The sequence below is a fragment of the Nothoprocta perdicaria genome, unplaced genomic scaffold (genome assembly GCF_003342845.1).
Source record: "Nothoprocta perdicaria isolate Ctin4 unplaced genomic scaffold, notPer1 scaffold_313, whole genome shotgun sequence".
Classification (NCBI taxonomy): domain Eukaryota; kingdom Metazoa; phylum Chordata; class Aves; order Tinamiformes; family Tinamidae; genus Nothoprocta; species Nothoprocta perdicaria.
In genome coordinates, this window is record NW_020455548.1 from 29,515 (window position 1) to 49,516 (window position 20,002).

The window sequence follows — 20,002 nt, forward strand, 5'->3', positions numbered from 1 at the left end:
ACAAAGCAATTTTACTGCTTAGCAAATTATACACACACCCACTATTTACCATGATCCTATGCCTCTGCCCAAGTAAGCACGTTTTCCACCCGTGGAAAAGTCTGAAGCCCGCTATACTGCTTCAGACAGGTTAGTGCACTTGTATATCAAACACCCTGAGCTTGAATTCACTCGTTGTACCAGTATGTGGACCAGCAACCTACACATTATTTGCCATGTAACATGAAGGTGCTAAAAATATTAAGCATCAGCCAAGTTTTTCTATCYGTTTTTATTTCTCAGTCAATAATTAGATGCCAGCACAACTCCAACCACAAAGGAGAACATTTCTTCTCAAATTAGCAGACATCACAGGCACCACAGGGACAGGAAAATGTTTTACAAGCCAAAATTGCCTTCAAAAAGTCAACTGCGTGATCATTCAGAAAGGTTTAAAGCAGAACAGCGCCTAAAATACAATGCTTGAAAAATGCATAGCCTGTATAATTTAGATTATTTCTGCACCTGAAACAAAGGTGACAGTCACAAAACAATAAAATAAAAGCAATGTATAAAACAGCAGCTACGCCACAAWCTTGTCCCCTTCCTAAGGCAACATGCCCATGAAGGGAAGGTCTGATCTGTGTAACTGCAGAATCACCTATAAATACCCCGAGGTCCCAGTTCACAAATGGAGAAGCTGAAATAAAAACAGGAACCCCCCTCCGATATCTAAAAAGCAGTCAAGTATGTTTAGGGACACATCGTTTAGCAATGAAGGCCAYTGGCAAAATGTTCTTCTTTTCCTTGCAATATCCATCAAGAGAACCTACTCATCTACAGAAAAAGATGATTGCAACTACCAAAAATGACCCCATATCATAAAAAGTTAAAAAAAAAAGTTTAAAACCCAAAGCAACATGCAATAGAAATGAAAAAAAAAACTCTTAATATCCTAGTTCACAGTGCACCATGACAACAAAAACAAAAATCCTATCTAACAGCTTCCAAATTTCAGCAGTTCAGCTTTTGGTTTCAAATCCGTGAATTCTAAGTGTTTCACCTATCAAAATAGTCAGATCTTATTTTACTTTGAAAAAAAATCTATTAATACTCTCACCAGCAGAAATAATTGTCACTGTTTTCTTTCTCAGAATGTTAAGTCATCAGCAGCAAATCACATCAATGAAAGAAGTCAACAACAGTTCTAGAGAAACCACTACCTTGCTGGAAATGAAGTAGATACTGGGAGTAAAATAAATGAAAACATGAAATATTCCAGAACTTCTCCAATTACAAAGACACCTAACATCTGGAAGCTCTAGATTCAAGTCCCTTCAAGACTTTTKTTGCCTGTTATTTTATATAACAGTGAGCAGACCTAGGTTTATTTATTTCTCTCGACAGAAAGTCGGTTTGTTCCTCACAATTAATCAACAGGGTTGAGTCCTGCCTCTCCAGAGGCCCTCTATGAAAGCAGAGGCTGTACTTCAGACTTTGATCTCACAGACGTTTGCAACTGTTTGATTCTGCCTATGCTTCCAAGAGGATTATAGCGTGCTCAAAAACTCTTTGACCTGCAAAAAGAAACAAATATTGTCAAGCGAACAAAGTATTTATCAAGACAAATACACAGCAATTACGTTTCTGTCCCCARTTCTTCATGCTCTATTGCAGGATATAATCATTAGGTAGACTAAATTAGGGCTGGCTAGGCAGTTTCTTGTCTGTTAAGAACTTGTGCAGTCATCACAGCTGTACTTTAGCAGGCATGGAGAACTCCACATTGCACTGGTGCTGGTTTCTCCAGAGCTGCTAAAGTACAGTCCTACACAAGTGATTTAATTTAAGGGACTCTAAACGGAAGGGAGATAATCATTATGTCAAAGGCTCTTTAGTTTATAACACACTAGGTCACACCTGCTCGTGATGCTGTTAATGTCCTCTGTTAATGAAGTGTGCAATGCATGTAGTTAGCATGTTGCTCAGAATGAGAGGCTGGAAAAGAAACAAAACCCTCTCTAGCAAGGGCATAGCACTTGGATTGGATACTGAGGGACAGTGCTAAAGGTGTTGCCGTTGATGGTTAACACAGYTTTCCAGTATTTTAACAACAGACCCAAGGGCTACAAGGACTAGAAGYTAATGCTGAGGTTCTGAACCACAGAGTGGGATCTAGAGCCTTGAATCAGAGGTCTGTGATCCTACAGAGACCCAACACAGCACCTCAAACGAGCCTTACAACTGCCTTGCAAGCGGGATGCAAGGCAGGCCGCATGCCAAGGCGATGACGGGTACAGCCCTTCAAGGTGCAGCTACCACACACAACAGCCTCTCACGTTCAAGTCCCAAACTGTCATATCCCCAGTTGCGGAAGACACAGGGCTGGGAGCTCCCTTCTCGCCACAGGCATGCATGACTTCTTCCCTCTGCCCACTCCCAGGCTGAGTGTGGAGCAGTCACCACTGCCTCTGTTTAAAGCAGCGCAGCAGGGTGGGATGGTAGAGAGGGCCAAAGGACCTTCCTTGAAGARCACAACAACTGAGCAACTACAGGAGCCAAGGAAGGCTGTGACTAGCAATGAAGCTCCTCTCTCACGCTGAGGAACATCCTAGCAGCTACCTTCTAAGGCAGTCCGAACTGGGAGCGCTTGCCACTCCATCTGCTCAAGTTGGACAATGGTAGAGAAAGAAACCAATAGCTGACAGCAGAATAAGGCTGTCAAGCTATTGGCAAGGGCTARCATACATAGGCCCACATCTGGAAACAATCGGTCCAAGCATCTTGTTCAAATTCGTGCTGGGAAATGGAAACAAACCTTCAATCACTTTCTGAAATTTTGAGCCTTCCTTTCCTACATCAAGGCTCAAGACAGAAAAAGTGAAACCTCCTTCCTGTGGAGACAGGAACACAGAACTGTGCAAATATTCTAACTATAAGGGTGTCACGAGAAAGCCACTCGCTTTAAAAGCATCACCTGACAAAGCCCTTCATACTGATTTACGTTAGACAATTTCAGGTCTGGTCTTTGGAAGGGAGCACATCRGAGATGAGAAGGAAACAGCTTCTTGGTCCCCATGGGACAAAACCACACTCTAGAGGGTAAAAAGATCACAAAAAGATCACGAAACCTGCTTTAAATCMAAGGACACAGCAGCTTTTCCCCCAAGGTGCACAAGTTGTGCTGAAGAGCACAAAATAAAGCACAATATCATTGCTACACTCTGCACCTTACTGCAACAATACAAAAAAATCACCTTATCCTCAGCTGGATCTCCTCCCGATTCAAACACTAGAAAGCTAACAGTTAGCATACCAGAGGTCTTGATGGGTTGGCCTAACCTTAAAAAGCTTTTATATACCTTTATAAAATAAATATATAAAGCACCTTTTCAGGCTAACTAAAAATTACCTCATCTTCTGTAAACAAATTTCAGCTGGTATTTCCTCTATACTGAACAATTCTTGCAGGTTTTTTTTTTTTTTTTTTTTTCTTTTAAGTCTTGAAGTAAAGTTTACTGAAAGGATTTGGAATGACAGTAAAAAAATTGGAATAACAGCAAAAAAAACATGGCTGAAAAGGACAGTTTTGATGGTACTGCCAAGCTAACCAAAAAGCCCCTAACTTAGCAGTATTGTAGCAAGTTACATAACTACTCATTATGTGAATTTAACTCCATGGCTTAAATATTTTAGAAAAATGATTACACAGTGAAGCCTATTATTTTTAGGGCAAAGGATCTTTTTTTTCATWAGCTGTAGAGCTGTTTATTATTACAAACTTACCAAGAGCTAGAAGGATTCATCCCATACTCTCCTTTACTTAGCTAGAAAAGCCTGCAAAGACCAGAATAGTCGCTACTTTGGGTTAAAGCTCAGCTACAGGTTTAGGGAAGTTATCCTTTAATTGCCTGTTGTAGGGGTGTTGCGCTGCATTTTCACACATTCTGCCCAAGACACCTGACTCAGAACAGCATTCTTCTTTCTCACCCTCAACAGCTCCTTTTTCTCAGAGTCCTACCACATTTCTGAGGATACCTGTACACTCTCAGAAGCARGACTTAGCAATTAAGAGCTCACTTAAAGTACTGAGGATTAGGTAAAAGGAGTCATTGGATTCGCAGACAAAGACAAGAGTGAAAATAATCTCCAATTACTTGTTTTCAAGTCATTTCAAACGCTACATAGGAAACTACACGGATACACAGGTTCAAACATCAGTCAAACTTCCAAGAACATAACAAKCTGAGACACAAGAAGGATTCTGCATTCATTCAGCAAGCTGGCAATTAATCATCACGATCAATTTGTTCTGCTTGTCCAAGTTTACCTTTTCAGTCATGTGATCATATCTGTCCTTTTTGCCTTTGAAGTCTTCATTAACATCTAACGTTAAAATAGGTATTTCCTGCAGATATTCAAAATCAGTTCTGTATTGGAATAGGAGCCAAGAAAGAAATATTACTAATGGCAAATAGGCAGACATTGTGAGAGYTGCTATCAGAGTACACATCTTGAAAATTTTCCAAGTGTTTTTAAATACAGCCATGAATTTTGAATATACAAATCAAAGAAGCTTAGATGTACAGTGAAGCTTCTAGGATAAACTACTGATTCTTGGGCATGCAGTTCCCCCAGCAGCTCATGTTAAACTCAATCAAATATGGCAATATATCATTAATTAAATAGTCTAGAAATCAGAGTTCTAGACGGAAAGAGATCAATCACATGGGGTATCCCAGAAATACCTGACAAACCCAGTATCCCAAAACTACTACAGAAGAATAGAGAGACATCTTCTTGAGGTTTCATTTGGCATTTCAGTAGAAAAGCTTAAGCTTCCCTAGTGCAAAAAAAATTATTAGGAAACACCCCTACAAAGATTTACTGATCTTAGAGTGATCACTAAACAAATCCTACCGCAATGTTCTGTGCTGAAGCCAACTTTCRTGCTTGTAGTGAAGCTTCTCCAGATATTCAATGGGAATTTCTTGCTCTTCATCTCTTCCACGCAAGTAAATCCTATTTAAGCATTTCTAAAGACAAAATACATATGTTTTATATCTCGATAAATACGTATACGTAGATGGGGTGTGTTTGCAGAAGAAAGAGGAAGCCTAGTCTGCCAAGGCTGGTTTTGCCAACCTCTTCGTACCGGGCTAAATATGCCACCCGGCCTAAGCTGAATATGTAAATCACTGACCAAGTTTAGGAGAGTGGAAACCTTATTCCACATGTAGCTGACATAACCCACTGACTACACCTTTCCTAACGAAAGAAAAGGAGGCCAAACTAAACAAACAAACAAAACATTCCAAGGAAAGGTCTCAAATAAGCTTTAAATAAAAGGAGGACCAGAASGAGCCCAGTAATGCGGGTATGACATGACAGAGAGGCATTTCAAAATCGCGTTTGGTATTTCCGGCTTTAAGACACCCAGTTTTCAAAGGCAATCACTCGCTGCAAGCCCAAACRCATCCAAAGCCTTAATAACCCGGCAATCCCAACTGTTTTGTTTGGCAATTTAGACAGGTATTCTTGACTTCAAGGTGCGAGGCGGGAGCAGGTGACGCACAACCGAGAGCCTGCTCAAGAAGTCCTCCCACCAACTYCAGCACGGGACGTTAGGGAGGTGTCCACAACAATAACTAAAGTAGTAACAAAAGTGGGGAAGTATCCAAGTGATCTTTTAGTCACCATAACCTCTTTCAAAAACTCTGTTTTTCCCTCTTGTGCCTTTAAGTTTCGTCCTCAAGAGAGATATTTAGCAGTTATCGTTCTTAAAATACATTAGATACTGAAACATGAAAACATTGTGCTAAAGCATCACATAAAGCAAGAGCATTCACCTGGCTAAGGTATTTTGTCCCACATGAAAGGGCTTTCTTCCCCTGCCAGTACCTGTGGCATCAACTATAAAATATTGTACTTATTATAGCAATGCTCCTACAACAACTCATATTTTTCACTCGCTCTTACTGCCAATGCTATTATCTGTTTTGTTTTATCATTTAGATATGACATATTTATAATCTGGAAACAATTATCACATTTTTTTTAATGGACACAAATATGGGTTGCTAGGACAAAACTACCAAGCAAGAATAACCTAAACATAACTGTTTGGCAAACACACACAGGTCTGAGATACCGTAACTCTGCTTGGCAAGCTGTCAAGTCAACAACAACAAAACRTATATGTACAACAACCCAGGCTGTATAAGGTGTGAAGAATACTCTTATATTAGGAGTTTCCAGACTGTGTTACTATTAATTCAAGCGATATAACCTTCAGGGGAACATTACACTCTGTACTGAAGTCTAAACAATAGGACTGTTATGATGAGGAGTGAAGCTAACTCAAGGTTTTGAAAATAAATGTCCCTACAATTTATTCCAACCTTTAAGCTAAGGTCAAGGACACCATCTCAGCTGCCAAACCATCTCAAAGGGAGATGGTCTGCTATTTCAGAAAGCAGCCTCCCATAGCACTCAAGCTAACCACATCCCAGAGCCCAGAAACAGGTTAGATGGGGAAAATCCTGCACAGATGGGTGACAGAGCTCAGCTACAGGCCATTTACTGGAGCTCACAGAAAGCAGATACGTGAAGGCATCATCRTGTCTTAGCATCCAGCCCCGATGACTCCCTCACTGCAGCAAGTCTTGCAGTAAGTATTTTTTTCTTTTTTCTTCATTTGTCTTTTTTTTTTTTTAAACTCTCATAAAAATACTGCTGACCAATCATTCCCTCCACAGCTGCTGGAACAAGGAGGACAGTTCATCATATCTGTGGTTAACTAGGAGCAGCAAAGGGATAGAATTTCCAATGCAAACATTTCCTGCAAAACCCAAGACAACTATGACCTTATTAGCATGGCTCACAGGCATAGCATTCCTTCCTCATAAAAAGGGCCTACACATACAGCTAATAACTAGTTTTTTTTGTTTTGTTTATAGAAACAATATTGTGGGCACATACACAAAAACACTTCTTTACAGACAACATATAGAGCGTGCGCGCGCGCACACACACACACACACACACTCTCTCTATGAGACCACGAATTTTGATTCCTCACCTCAGGAGTAGCTCTGAGATAAATGATCCCATCCAGCACTAGACTTGGACCAAACTGCTTGTTCATCCAGTCGTGCCAGTCTTGGTAAATAGTCCATTCAGTCTCATTCATACAATCAGACTCGTATAAGTTAGCTGCAAAGATGTACCTGCGAACGTAAAATACTGTTGTGAGCAAAGGAAAGCTTGAAAAAGGGTATCACTGTGCCTGCAGCAAGTACTCAGCAGGAGGCAAGAACATCCGTGGGCACAGTCATTCTGTGACTTCTTGGAGGTACATTTGCATTGGACAAGCTGGCATCCTTTTATCCTGCAACTATTTCTATTGCTGTTGTCCAGACAGTTGTCTCCAAAGAGCAGCTCAGGTACCTGTTCRGAAAAGTCCACAGGCCACCTAGTCTCTTTACCTCGTCACTGGAGCTATTTACTGGAATAATTTATTTGCAATGTAGTTGAAAACAAGAAGTCCTCCAACATTATGACAGGATTCAATGTTTAAGTCAGAGCTTATGAAATCAGAACCTGAATGGAATGGCAAAAGGAAATAGCTAGAGTTGTTTTAAAGAGCACGAAAGTAAACAAGAATAAATGGCAGATTAAGAGACTGTTCTTCAAGGCCTTCCCCTTTTCTTTAGAGGATAGCAGGAGCACACAAAACACATGACACCCGCTCACAAAGAAGATACTTCACATACTTAATCAAGTCTATACACCAGATGTATAAATCCTCAAACCAGTGAAAATGACTTGACTGTCAACACCTTATTAAAAAGCTAAGCCATGTATTGATACTCTTGTGACTCACCACTATCAAAGCCAAAGCAGTCTTAGAAGAAACCACGCACAGGCTCCTTTGGATTTTGGCAGGTGTTTTATTTGGGAGGGCTTTCCTCTCCGCTGCAGCGAGCGCAGGCCCCACATACCTGTCGCTGTAGACGGATCTCTCGAAGAAGACGACAGGGTTGTCGGCCTCGCGCAGCTTCCCGTCGAGGGCGCGGAGCTGGGCGCGGACCCTGCTGAGGCACGCGTACGTCTGGAACGTGAAGGACCAGCGCTCCGGCTTCTCGTACATCATGCGCAGCACGTTGCCCCCGCTCCTCTGGGACGTGCTCAGCTCCTGGTTTTAAACAAGAGAGCAGCCCTCTGAGTAGGTAAGGGTAGGAAGTTAGACTATAGCATAACCACTCCACCGCATTCAAGCCGTTCAGCCTCTATTTCAGGTCTATKGTTGCGTCTTCACCTTGCAAACCTATCTATATAGGGACAGAAACACAAGCACTCAATTCCTGCTCCAGCTCTGAGCTGAACAAACACAACTATTCTGAGTCTGTGGGGTTTAAAAGGCTCAGCAACAATCAAGAAACTTTGWTTGCTCCATGCAAACCAGTGAAAGCATGATACGCTTTCGGAACAAGAAGTCAACAGCACACTAGCCAATGCATGCTCCTTGAGCAAATGCGAGCCTAACTTGGTAGACAGGCTAGTTTAGCACTTCCCTCAATTAATTACAGATTAACAATGTGCTCATTATGCTCCCATCTTGCACAGGAGGATCAGAAAGCATTCCAGGCAGAAGACCTTCTCCACCTCACAAAGCACTGCTGTGAAAGCTCCAACAGAACCTAACTTCCAGGGAACCATTTGAGGCWCTTAGCAGGGGCAGGCGCTGTGCCTCAGTGCTACTGGAAAACACAGCTACCCAAGACAACTGCTTCTGCAAACACAACKGTCAAGGACAACTGCTTCTGCCTTGGCATTTTTTGAGAACAACTCAGTACTCTGTGTCACCTGGCACTGCCAAACTCTGTGGCTGCTCACACCCAGAAGCCTCTATCCACAACATCCTACTCTCTCACCTTCCCAATGGAGGAAACSCAGGAACACGTCCTCACTCCCTCTAATCAGTCTGAAAAGATGTAGCTTCAGCAACACATTCCCAAGTCCTTCTGTCTATCTACACCTCATCATTCAAAAACAACAAGATATAAACTCACCCTCTGGAAAACACGAGAACATCATTGATTAATGCTATGGTAAAAAGCCTGATATTAAGTCATCTGAAGTATTTCAGGTTACAGCTGAAACAGAAGTAAATTTTGAATGGATTTCTTCTATTTTGTGCTGCAGTATAACGAAGAGACAACAAATATAAATAAAATGAAAAGGTAAAGCTACATCTTTTGGCATGAAGCTACATTAAAAAAAAACAACCAACTACCAAGATTTTTTGAGCCATTGACAGCACAAGCACCACTGTGAGATAGACCGTGTGGACACAGACAMAAACAAAGCACTACCTCATCTTTACTAGAGGGACTTTTGTTTTAGTGTTTCTAACAAATTTTAGGAATTAWGTTTCCTGCCATAAATCTACAAACCAAACAAGGCACTGGAGAAAACAGAAGCTCAGTAGGTTCAATGCCAGATATTATTGTGCAGGATTTGGAATTATACCTAAATCACAAAATCTTTCACAGACTTGAACTTCAAGTGAGTAGCCTATCAGGTCCTTAAAGGAAACATTTCCATCTGGTTTTGAAAACCATTTGCTTCCCTATTCCCACTCCCTGTCCCCTCCTCCAAAGGAAACACAAGCAAGCAAAGCAAAGGAAACAAACAACCTACTAGAACTTTCCAACTCAGAATAAGGATAACTGAGGAGGAGAACATGCTATARACAGCTTAGCAGTATATTCTGATTTCCTAAGTATTTTTCTGAAATTAGAAAACTAACTAACCRGTTTAAAAGTTTCACCCTCATTTCTTTTCTAATCCTACCTCACCATCCTCTTCAGCGTTCTGTTGAACATTGCACCATCTTGCTACAGGCTCAGGAACAACTTCCCAGTCTTCATCAGCTTGCTTGAGGATATCTACAAAGGTCGACTTCCCAGCCGCTGGAGGAAGAGGAAGAGGAATCAAAAAAACACTGATTCTGTCCCTCTAACTATCCCTCTAACTATTACAGAATTTGTTTTCAGGTTCTGTAACTTTGCAAGGTTTGAATCAGGAGAGCATTGTTCATCCCAGCTCATCAAGGAATAACGAGAGAAGGTTTTGGCTTTGCTTTAAAGAAGTACCACAGCAACTCCAAATTTAACAAAGGTTCAAAGTGACAGTGAGACTCAGTCTAGGGCAACTACGTAATATCTAGAAAGTTACTCTTGTGACTAGAGCACCCAGGGTTTTACAAACACTTAGGGGTCCAATCTCAGTCACCAAGTTGTTCCAACTTCCACGTATTACTGCAGACAAAAGAGCATTTAACAAACATAAAAGAAGCGAAGACATAGGCTTGCCCTACCAGTTCACTTCCCACAGCACTGGGGGGAAGAGCCAACCACCAGCTGAAACCCTCAGGAAACCGAGACATTTCAAGCTGAGAGAGGCCCCCTGTTAACGACAACCTTACGGGTGGAGAAACAGAAATTCTTGGCAATGTTGCCCTTAGTTTTTATGAGGAGCCCGTTGATTAAGGCTCATTATCAAGTGCCCTGCCCCTCACAGCAGCTACAGAGGCCCCTCCTCCTTAGGGAGCATTGAATATTACAACTCGGAGTGACAGCCTGCACTTAAAGGTGTACAAATCTCTCAAGGGAGGCAGTGAGGAGGAGGGGGCGGCCTCTTTTCAGTGGTGGCCAGTGACAGGACTAGAGGAAACGGCCACAAGCTGAGGCACCAAAAGTTCCACAGGAACTTAAGGAAACACTTTTTGACAGTGAGGGTGCCAGAGCCCTGGMACAGRCTGCCCAGAGAGGCTGTGGAGTCTCCTTCTCTGGAGATGTTTACAACCCGCTTGGACGCAGCCCTGTGCCACGGGCTCTGGGTGACCCTGTGTGWGCAGGGGGGTTGGACTCGATGGCCTCCGAGGTCCCTTCCAACCTTAAGCAGTCTATGGTCCTAGGATTCTGTGATAAAAGTGGCATTCATGSTAAGGAAAAATAACTAGCGGAGAAGCCATATCGGGGAACTAAGTGTGTTTTGAGAGGGTGTGACCCAACTGGAATTCCCATTCCCAGGGCTTCAGGGTAAGGGCCCCYGGGGTCCCCCGGCTTCTCCGGGCCACACAACCGGCCTCCCCAGCGGAGATCCCCGCGGCCCCGGGGATCCGCGCGGCCCCGCYCCGCTCCCGCTCCCGTCCCGCACACCCAGGGCGCGGGGGGAGGCCCTGCGCGCCCGCCGGGAGCCCGACAAGGCGGCCGCGCCGCTCACCGATGTTGCCCTCGACGGCGATCTTCTTGACGGCGCCCTCGCGCCGCCCGCGCTTCGGAGGGGTGGCCATGGCGGCGCCGAGACGCTCGCCCCGCAAGCCGCGAGCGACGAGGAACGCGAGGCGCCAGTGGGCCCAACGGAAATAACGGCCGCAACGGAAATAACGGCCGCCTCTTCCGCCGCCGCCGCGCGCGCGCGCCCCGCCGCCGCGTTCGAATTTGGCGCGCGGCGGGGGCGTGACGTCAACGGCAGCGCCCCGCCCGCGGCGGCTCCTACGGGCGGCCGCGGGGGCCAAAAAGGCCGTGCGCGGGGCCCTGGCGCGAGAGCGGATGCCCCACCCGCCCGCACCGCCCGCGGGCGGTGAAARGGCGCGCGGCCGATCCCGGCGCTAGGGAGCCAGGGGAGAGCAGCGGCACGCGCAGCGCATCGATCGCCGAGGCCGCCGCTTGTGCGATGACTTTCCCCGTTCTCAACGCCAAAGGGGGGCCCCGGGTTCCCGCTCCTTGCAGCGACCGCCCCCCACCCCTTCAAAACGTTTTGGGCACGGGAGCAGCTTTTGTGACAGCAGGGACGGCCGCGGCCACTGCTTACAGCTGGGCCCATCACCTACGTCTCTGCCACCCGCCCTCGATCTGCAAATTCTGGGCATTAAACAGATAAATAACAAGGGGAGGAGGGTGTCTGATGGCTGCTGTGTCAGCCTGCAGGACAAATACTCTCAGATTCGGACCAGGCATTCACAAAAATATAAGTGCTGGGGGTCACACTCACATGTGTACAGGAAAAAACATCCGTCTACACAGGGAAGAGGAACTTGTTCCTAAATTAAGAAAGGAAAACCAAAGACAATCATGGTCAAACATAGCTATTTATTTTTTTTTTCCTTATAAACAGCCTTCAGTTTTTTATTGAAAAAAAAMCTAGAATTTAAATATTCTGTCCCATCACATACAACAATCTGTATACATTATTTACATCTCTCAAATAAACATGTTGCAGATTTTCAGACATTCAACGTGTTTTTTCTCTTTTTTTATTTTTATTTTTAGATGAAAAGCTGTTTAGACTCGAAACCCAAATCCCCCTGCGTGACTACCACGGGCAGCACTATTGGCACGGTCAGCTTGCAGCACGGGCTCTCATCCTGCCTGTCCTATTGGGCACCTGATTTTTTCCCAYGTGTTTCCAAGACTCCAGAGGAGGAGGAAAGGTTAGTGTTGCTGTTAGAGCTTTTTTTCTTTATTTTTTTTGCCTTTGGAAATGGCCTTTTATTGAAGGCAATGGTTTTATTCCAGCCATTCACTGTTGCTGCAGATCAAGGCGGGCGGCACTGCGACACTGAGCAACAAGATTTCCACAGAGAGAAGCCGTAAAACAGCAGTGAAAATAAGCGTCCCCTCCGCGACACATCTCTGCAAAACGTCCCAAGTTGCAAACGTACAAAAATAATGAGTATAGTTTAGTGGCTATAAAAATTAATTTCCCCTAAAAATACAATACTCTATGAACAATCCAGGGAGTTTGCTCCTTAAAAAAAAAAAAAAAAAAGTCTTTTGATATTTATCTATGCTGCCATCTTACCCTGGCAAGAGGGAATACTGTAAGACGAGCAGAAGAGAAACCCAAGGTTTAACACTTGGAAGGACCCACGTTGGTCTCATCGGATAAGGGAAGGAGCCGGGGGAGGAGGAGAGGCGACGGCACGAGGGCCACGAGTGGCTTGAGCAGCGCGGCTGGGAGCAGCCCTCGAGGGAAGCAGCTCCACAACACGAGGGAGTCGCTTGGATCAAGTGAAGAGACAAGGCTGGACTCACGCTGCAGCTTGGTAAACAGCTCTGTGTACAGCAACAGAGCTGTCGGGCAGGGAGGGAGAGGCTGGAAGGAAAACAAAAGCTACCCAAAACGATGCGTTTTGTTTTGTTTCCAAGTGAAGTGTGCGCCGAGATCCAAGAGGGCTGGGACGGGCAGGAGCAGAGGGCGCTGTGAAAGGTAAGTGAGGTCAACAGCAGCACACAGGTCTCTTACCTGTCAATGGGTGGCAGGGAGGCAGGGAGAGCGGGCAGCCCCTGGATACTGAGCACGGACAGGGCTCGTCTCTCTCGTATCCTACAGCCGGAGCCAAAGGCCCGAGGCCTACGTTGCATAGTAAGCAGGAAAAGAAAAGCTCACCGAGGGGCCCAGGGATGTGGTTTCTCCCACTCACCTACCTCRCTGCCACCCGCGGGAGCGGGACGTGCCCTCCTGCTCCCCTCTTCTCTTCCCACTCGCACAGTTCCCTTGGATCCCCGACTCCAACGACAACTACTCGCAAACCAGCTGCAGCTTTTCCGCGCATCCTACACAGTGCCCACACCGGCACGGACGGCAGAACGTGACTAATTCCATGGGGTCTGCCCTATCCCAGCGCGGGGCGGTGACCACCCCAGTGACAGGCACGGTCCAACGCGGCGGGAGCCGCAGAGCGCGCCGAAGGGCAGCACCTACAGCCCTCCGTGCGCTGCAAGGCSCGGGCAGCGGGATCCAGGCACCACAAGTGCCCTCCACAGCCCCGTTACTTCTCTGGGATTTATTTGGGAAGAGGGCAGGTCCCCCTCGCCCGCCCTCCAGCAAATGCACCGGCCTGGGACCACATGCACTAGATCCCCACCGAGCTTGTTCAACGTGGCAACTGGTGTCTCACACTTCCACGTGCCCTTACTTCAACAGTGTAAACGCGCGTGAGCTTCTGGTCCCACATCTTTTGGAAGGAAAAAGAAAAATTACTGAAAGCTGCAAATATCAAGAGCACAGGGATACCGAATCCCAAACACTGCATACGTATCTCTTGTGTTGTTATTTTCAAGTGTACAGTTGAACAAGGTGTTCATACAGCTGTCAGGCAAATCACGATCTCCAAGCTTTTATTACAGGCCTAGAAACTATTTGGTAAAAATGTTTTCGACTCACCAGATTCTAAATACACAAAGAAAACACTAGCCACGCAGGACTAAGTTCCTACAGGAKACATTCTCAGTCTGAACTGCAGCAGATGCCTTTGACTTTCTAGAGCTGGCTGCAAGAAATCTGAAGAAGAGAGTAGAGGTAAAAGCACAGCCAACGCACAGATACCACAGCAAATTCCGCCTTCTCCATCTTCTCTTCCGAGTATTTATGGGTACACGGCACCAAACCAAGCACAGCACTAATGCTGCTGAYGGAGGTCTCTGCTACGTGGGTGCAGACGTAAGCCCCTCTCCCCTCGTCTCGCTGCGTGTGAGGAGCTGGCTCTATCGAGGGGAAAAACGTTCCTCTCCACTGAGTGCGCTCAGCAGCTTCCGAGTCCCTGGAGCAGCTCCCAGACCACTCAGCAAGAACAGCTTTCCTTGGATATGAAGGTTACTGGCATTTTTAATACTTACAGTTTTAATACCTGCAGCTGGGGCACRACTGTGCCTCTGGAACTAGAAGCTTGAGACGTTTCCCAGCTATGAACTTGGCCTCAGAGCTCATGTGGGCAAGGCCAAGCTAGCTTAGTGCCAGCCTCACGCCTAGCTGGGCTCTGTTCCTAGCTCCTGCATGTGCACTGCACTGTTAAGCTGCTGTTGCACAGTCAGATGGATGTCACCTGCTCTTGCAGTTCTGAAATGACATTTGTCTCGCACATTATTTAGCCCTGAACTATAAGAAGCCTCCAAGGCTCTGCCCAGAGCGAGCCCTACTATTCCAGAGGGGCTAAACTAGGCTTACCTAGTCACGTCCAGACCAGATGTCAAGCTTTGTGCACGACAGCCCTGCAGCTGCAAATAAATGCTGAATAACACACACAGTCTGTCCCCACAGCTCCTGCCTTGCCTGCTGTTGTGGTTAACATACCACACAGCACGTGAGCAGGCTGGGGTGTGCAAGAGCAGCTCCTTCTCCAGCTCCTAAGCAGGACGGGAACAGTCCTTGCTCAATCCCATATGGGCATATTGTGCTCCTGGGGCCTAGTCTCTTCCTTCTCTCCCTATTACCCAATTCCTGGCAGCAGCATTCACAGGCTACACTGCTGACTGGCTCCTCCACTTCCAGCCAGACAGGGAACATAAGTCCTCCGAACAGCAGGAGGACAAAGGTACAGGGAGACCCAACATCTTAGGTGCTCAACCAAAGAAACTTAAATATGTTTATGCCTTATTTGCCTTTCCTTCAATCTCTTTATGATTTGCATGTTTTTTCCACCTTCATCTCAGGTACTGGCTATCTCCCTTCTCTTCCTCCCACATGTGCATAGTCAAGGGAGCATCAAGATCCTGACCAGCTCAAGACAAGATTTGACTCTGACTTGGTCACACTGGGAGTTTGCTAAAACATCTGAGGGAAGGCGGCCTTTGCTCCATACGTGTGACCCACCTGGTCCTGCTCATGTGGATTGTGGAGCACTCTCCAGTTCAACACTGGATTTGCACAACTGTGCTCAATTCTGGTAAGAAACAGAGAGACAGAAGACTTGACAAAATATTCAGCTGCTTCTCCTGATGGACTACAGATTTTAACTCAATGGAAGAATAATTGATAAGGTACAGATTATTTTGAAATAAAGTATTTAATTCAAAATAATGATTTTAGCCTCCAAAAGCAGCCCGTGTTTATCACTGGACTTCTCTACTCGTTAACTATCTATACCAATGGTTGCTTGCAAGTTTTGCAGGCTCTTTGCGCAGTATTTTAACTTCTACCTAATCGTCACATTTTCAGTCAAGCAGAGGTCCACAAAACATAAGCCTGGCTGTTCTGTCACATGTTAACCCCCGTTTCAACTGTAATTTGGGGGGATTAAGAGTCAGCCTTGTGTACATCCATCAGCTTTTATCTCTGGACCACAGAGACCTGAAAAGGGACACCTCGTGCCAGTCAAACGTGACAACACTGATAACACTGATCACCTACTGCACTGGAGCTGGGCAGTGAGCGACCCCACAGGGCAGCCTGTTACAAACCCCATGCAGATTCCTTTCCATCCAAAACACCACAGCTGTGGCAAGACCCATAATGGGACAAGAGAGATCACAGGGGGGTTGGGCAAAGAGAATCCGGATTCCAAAGTAGTTGTAGCAAAGATTTCCAAGCCGCAGTCTGTCACCCTAGAGAAGCTAACTTGTTACAGACCTTGATTTTCATTTCAGGTTTGAGAAAACACAGGACTAAAGAGGCAAAGAGACTACCTGAGGTGAAGGAAGAACCTATTTTAGGTTCTGTGTTTTCTCAGAAACCCAAGATGCACTTAGCAAGTGACAAAGCACTAGAATTCCACCTGTTTGATCCTGCTATTTTTCCCTGCTGTGGTTGCCTTGGAGATGGGCTGCAGTTTTCAAGGAGAGAGAACATCACTGTCCTAACGTCAATCCAAAGTGGTCCAGGAAATCACCTTCCCTCCAAGATAAGATTCCCTACCACAGGGAACACCAGAGCTCCGTGACAGAGCTGAGCTTTGCATTCCCACCTTACAAACACCATCTCTCCAGCTATTTTCAAGCCAGGTCTCTCTAAGGATTACTCCAGTGTAGTTTTGACACCGAGTACTTGCCTTAACTGTATTTGTGCAAACTAAGGGTTCATTTGGCAAATGCTAGGAAGCTCCCCAAAAGTGACTGACCCCACTTGATGCTCACCTCTTAAAAATATATATATATTTGCAACTGTAGGGTGCCCAAAACTGTGCAATAGGCAAACAAGCTTTTGCTAAGTCCAAGCGCTCGGTCATTTTGACACCATCTTCATCAGTTGGATTTGGTGACCATCGCTTTGCTCCTTAGGAAACACCTAGCTTTGAAAAATTCTATATTAATCTCTCTAAAAAAGTAAGACAAATATTTGTATTAAAAGCTGGAGATCGTTGATTTAAGTTATGGCTTTTTTTTTCTTTTAGTGTAAGCATATATAATTTTTTTCTAAAACAAGTATCAGTAAGTGTCCTGGGTGTTAAGTTCATATTTTCTGTTTCCAGCAAGGTTCAGTATTGTATGTGCTTTGCACCTCAGAAGCGAGTCTGCCAAGGCACTTAGAGAAAGTAAGCGAGTCTTTTTGGGACTTCATGAGAATGGGCTACCACTGACACGATACAGAACCCATCCACCAGCAGAATCAATCCCCCATCCAAGCATGTTTCCTTTACAAACACTCAGCACCTGCTAAAAATCCACAGTGAATAACAACAATCAGGGGGGAGAGAAAAAAAAAAAAAAAAAAAGGCTATTTACTGCGTGTCACTAACAGACAAAAGATTTCCCCTAATAAAAGCACAGAAAGTAGAGCTTGGCTGTCAGCAATAACAGCGCAAGTTTTTGTGTCATCTTGTTTTTTTCTAAAAAAAAAAACAAATGAACAAAAAACAAATACCACACGCTCGCTTAAACAAACAAGTGACTTGAAGAACTCCTCTTCCTTTTATCTGTCCTTAGAGGTGAGTTTTTCAATCAGTTCTTGAAGTGGTGCGAGTTCCCTCCTGTCGATAAGGTTGAATTCCTGTAACGAGGATGAACAGAAAGCCGTAACATTCGCAGCGGGTTTTATTTGCGCAATTCAAGGCAGAAATCTCGTTTGGAAGGAAGACACCTGGCACTCGGCTCTTCAAGCCCAGGCTTGGCCACTAGAGCAGCTCCTGTCTGTCTGCTCTTAGCTGTATGGCAAACCTCAGACTGCCTCAAGCCTTGTCCCCAGCCCACGGGGTGCTCTTTGCTGAGGCAGCGAGAGGAGGAACGGAGCTTGTGCAGGAACAGACTCTTTTCAACAAGGTTTCAATGCTGTCCTCCCTCTTTGTTACCAGGTACTGTTACATTTACTTATCTGGAAGTGAGTACAAACATTTTGGTTGAATCCAATTTTCCAGCCCCAGCAGTAATTACAGAAACAAATACAGATACAAACAGAAAAGGACACAGTTGGGCGTCACGAGGTGTCCAGTCACAGAAACTCATCAGCTGTTAAGAAACTTAATGGGGATTATATTTTGATACATTACTTCCTCCACAATAAAGCCAATATCCTATTGCTGCTGCCAAACTCACCTGAACAAAAAATATAAAGTGCTTGAAAGAAGTGTTCAGATGTGCTTCTTCCTGTAGCTGGATCACTGGATCAAAGTGCTGGTGATAGATGTGAGCATAAACTCTGAAGAGCCGCTTTAAAATAGTCTTTGCCACTGACATGAAATTCTTTGGGAAAGGGACACCTAGAAATAATAATAATAATAAAATAGCATGTTTTTAAACACACGTGTCACATTCATTGCTGTTGAAAGACACCACAATCCAACCCTGCCTCTTGCCCGAGAGCTATTTCGTTTCCCCCAGCAGCTCAGCGCATGGCGAGCGGTTTTCCCTGCCTGCAGCTGCAGAATTCCCTCCTCCAAGCTGAATGCCATCACATTTCCATGTCCAACCCACAAGGCTCTGACCTTGGCTGTGTGTCCTGTGCAGGTGGCCCAGGCAGCAAAGGCACCTCAGGGACTTCTGTGAAGGCAAGTGCAAGGCACCACAGGCACAAAAGATGCTGCACACTCAAGGAACACCTACGTCCCTTCTGCTCAGCACCATCCTTCAGCCAGACGCTTCCTTATCTGCCTGCTAAAAAGACTTCAACAGGCCCCCTGGGGTGTTTTTTAGTGAAAATGACCCAGGGCAGCTAAATCAGGTTCCATCAGTTTGTTCAGGCATGAGGTGGAAAAAAAAAATGGTTCAAGGAAGAGCAGCCAGGGAATGGGAGCAATGTTCTCTAAGTGACAAAGGCACAAGCTCAAATTGATCGTGCATCACCCATCTAAACAGGCTGAACCTTTTCAGCTCCCCATTAGGCAGCAGGTTTCGCCCTCGGCTAAGCCCTCTCACAGCTTGTCCAAGTGCTCCAGTCCTGCCTGTGGGTCACAGGCCAAAGCTGGGTGCTCTGTCATGTTGTCACTAATGCTTTACAGAAATAAACAGAATTTTACCATGGTTGAATGTACATCACATTTCCTTCACTGACTACTGTCTCACAAGCTGTCTCATTAGCTACTACTAATATGATTATGGACCTTTACAGTGACCTTTACATCCCTTTCTGAATCCCTGTCTTTCATGACTATATCCCACACCTCATCCCAGGAAAAGAAAAACAATAACTTCACAGCAGCACAAGCTGCAGTAGAAGATGAAGTCCTGAGTCTTTCGGGCCCAACTTGAGTACAGAACTGGGAGAGTTTGTGTTATTCCTGCTTGCAAGGTAGCAAATTCCTACCTTGGCTCTGAACGCTACCATGAAACACTACAATGACTGTCACGCTGCAAGCAGATGTGACACTCGCTGAGCAGCAAAGACATTCTTGTCACTTCTTTGCAAACAAACCGGCCTCCCCCGCATCTCTGTTTACTCCCAGCTAAAACAAATGCCACTTGATCCTGACAGGTGGCCTTGTTTCTCTGAATAGGTTTACTGAAGATCTGTCAAATGCTTCAGAAACTCCTCACAAAACAGAAACAAGCTAGAAATCTTCCCCCCCCCCTTTTTTTTTCCCTCTTTTTTTTTTTTTTTCTCTTCCCATAATGGATCATAGGTCAAGGAGTACTAGTTGTGTACTGGAAAACTGCCAGTTAGGAGCTTTGCAACAAATAGTTCTTCATGCCTCTAGAAGCAGGATTTTTCTTGTTGGTATCATATCAGAACTGGGGGTGGACTGTTCCTTTCCTCACTAATGAGGGAAATCTCCTTCAAAACATACATCTTTCATTTCATTTGA

The 20,002-nt window shown here is 45.2% G+C and overlaps 2 protein-coding genes across 3 annotated transcripts in view; both read right to left on the reverse strand.

Annotated features, from left to right (window-relative positions):
• Window positions 1-400: 400 nt before the first annotated feature.
• DCK (deoxycytidine kinase) lies at window positions 401-11,441 on the reverse strand. The gene is made up of 7 exons (XM_026042769.1): window positions 11,272-11,441; window positions 9,838-9,956; window positions 7,983-8,176; window positions 7,061-7,208; window positions 4,900-5,015; window positions 4,310-4,409; window positions 401-1,556 (listed from the first exon to the last, which is right to left on the reverse strand). The coding sequence occupies exons 1-7, from the start codon at window positions 11,339-11,341 to the stop codon at window positions 1,530-1,532; spliced, it is 774 nt and encodes a 257-aa protein (XP_025898554.1). The 5' UTR covers window positions 11,342-11,441; the 3' UTR covers window positions 401-1,529.
• Window positions 11,442-13,611: 2,170 nt separating this feature from the next.
• MOB1B (MOB kinase activator 1B) overlaps window positions 13,612-20,002 on the reverse strand; it is a 33,288-nt gene continuing 26,897 nt past the window's right edge. For both annotated transcript variants that reach the window (XM_026042740.1, XM_026042739.1), the window contains exons 5-6: window positions 18,297-18,460; window positions 13,612-17,754 (exon numbers count right to left, since the gene is read on the reverse strand). In XM_026042740.1, coding sequence (XP_025898525.1) covers window positions 17,677-17,754; window positions 18,297-18,460 — 242 coding nt within the window. In that variant the 3' untranslated portion in view covers window positions 13,612-17,676. The remainder of the gene's footprint in view (window positions 17,755-18,296; window positions 18,461-20,002) is intronic.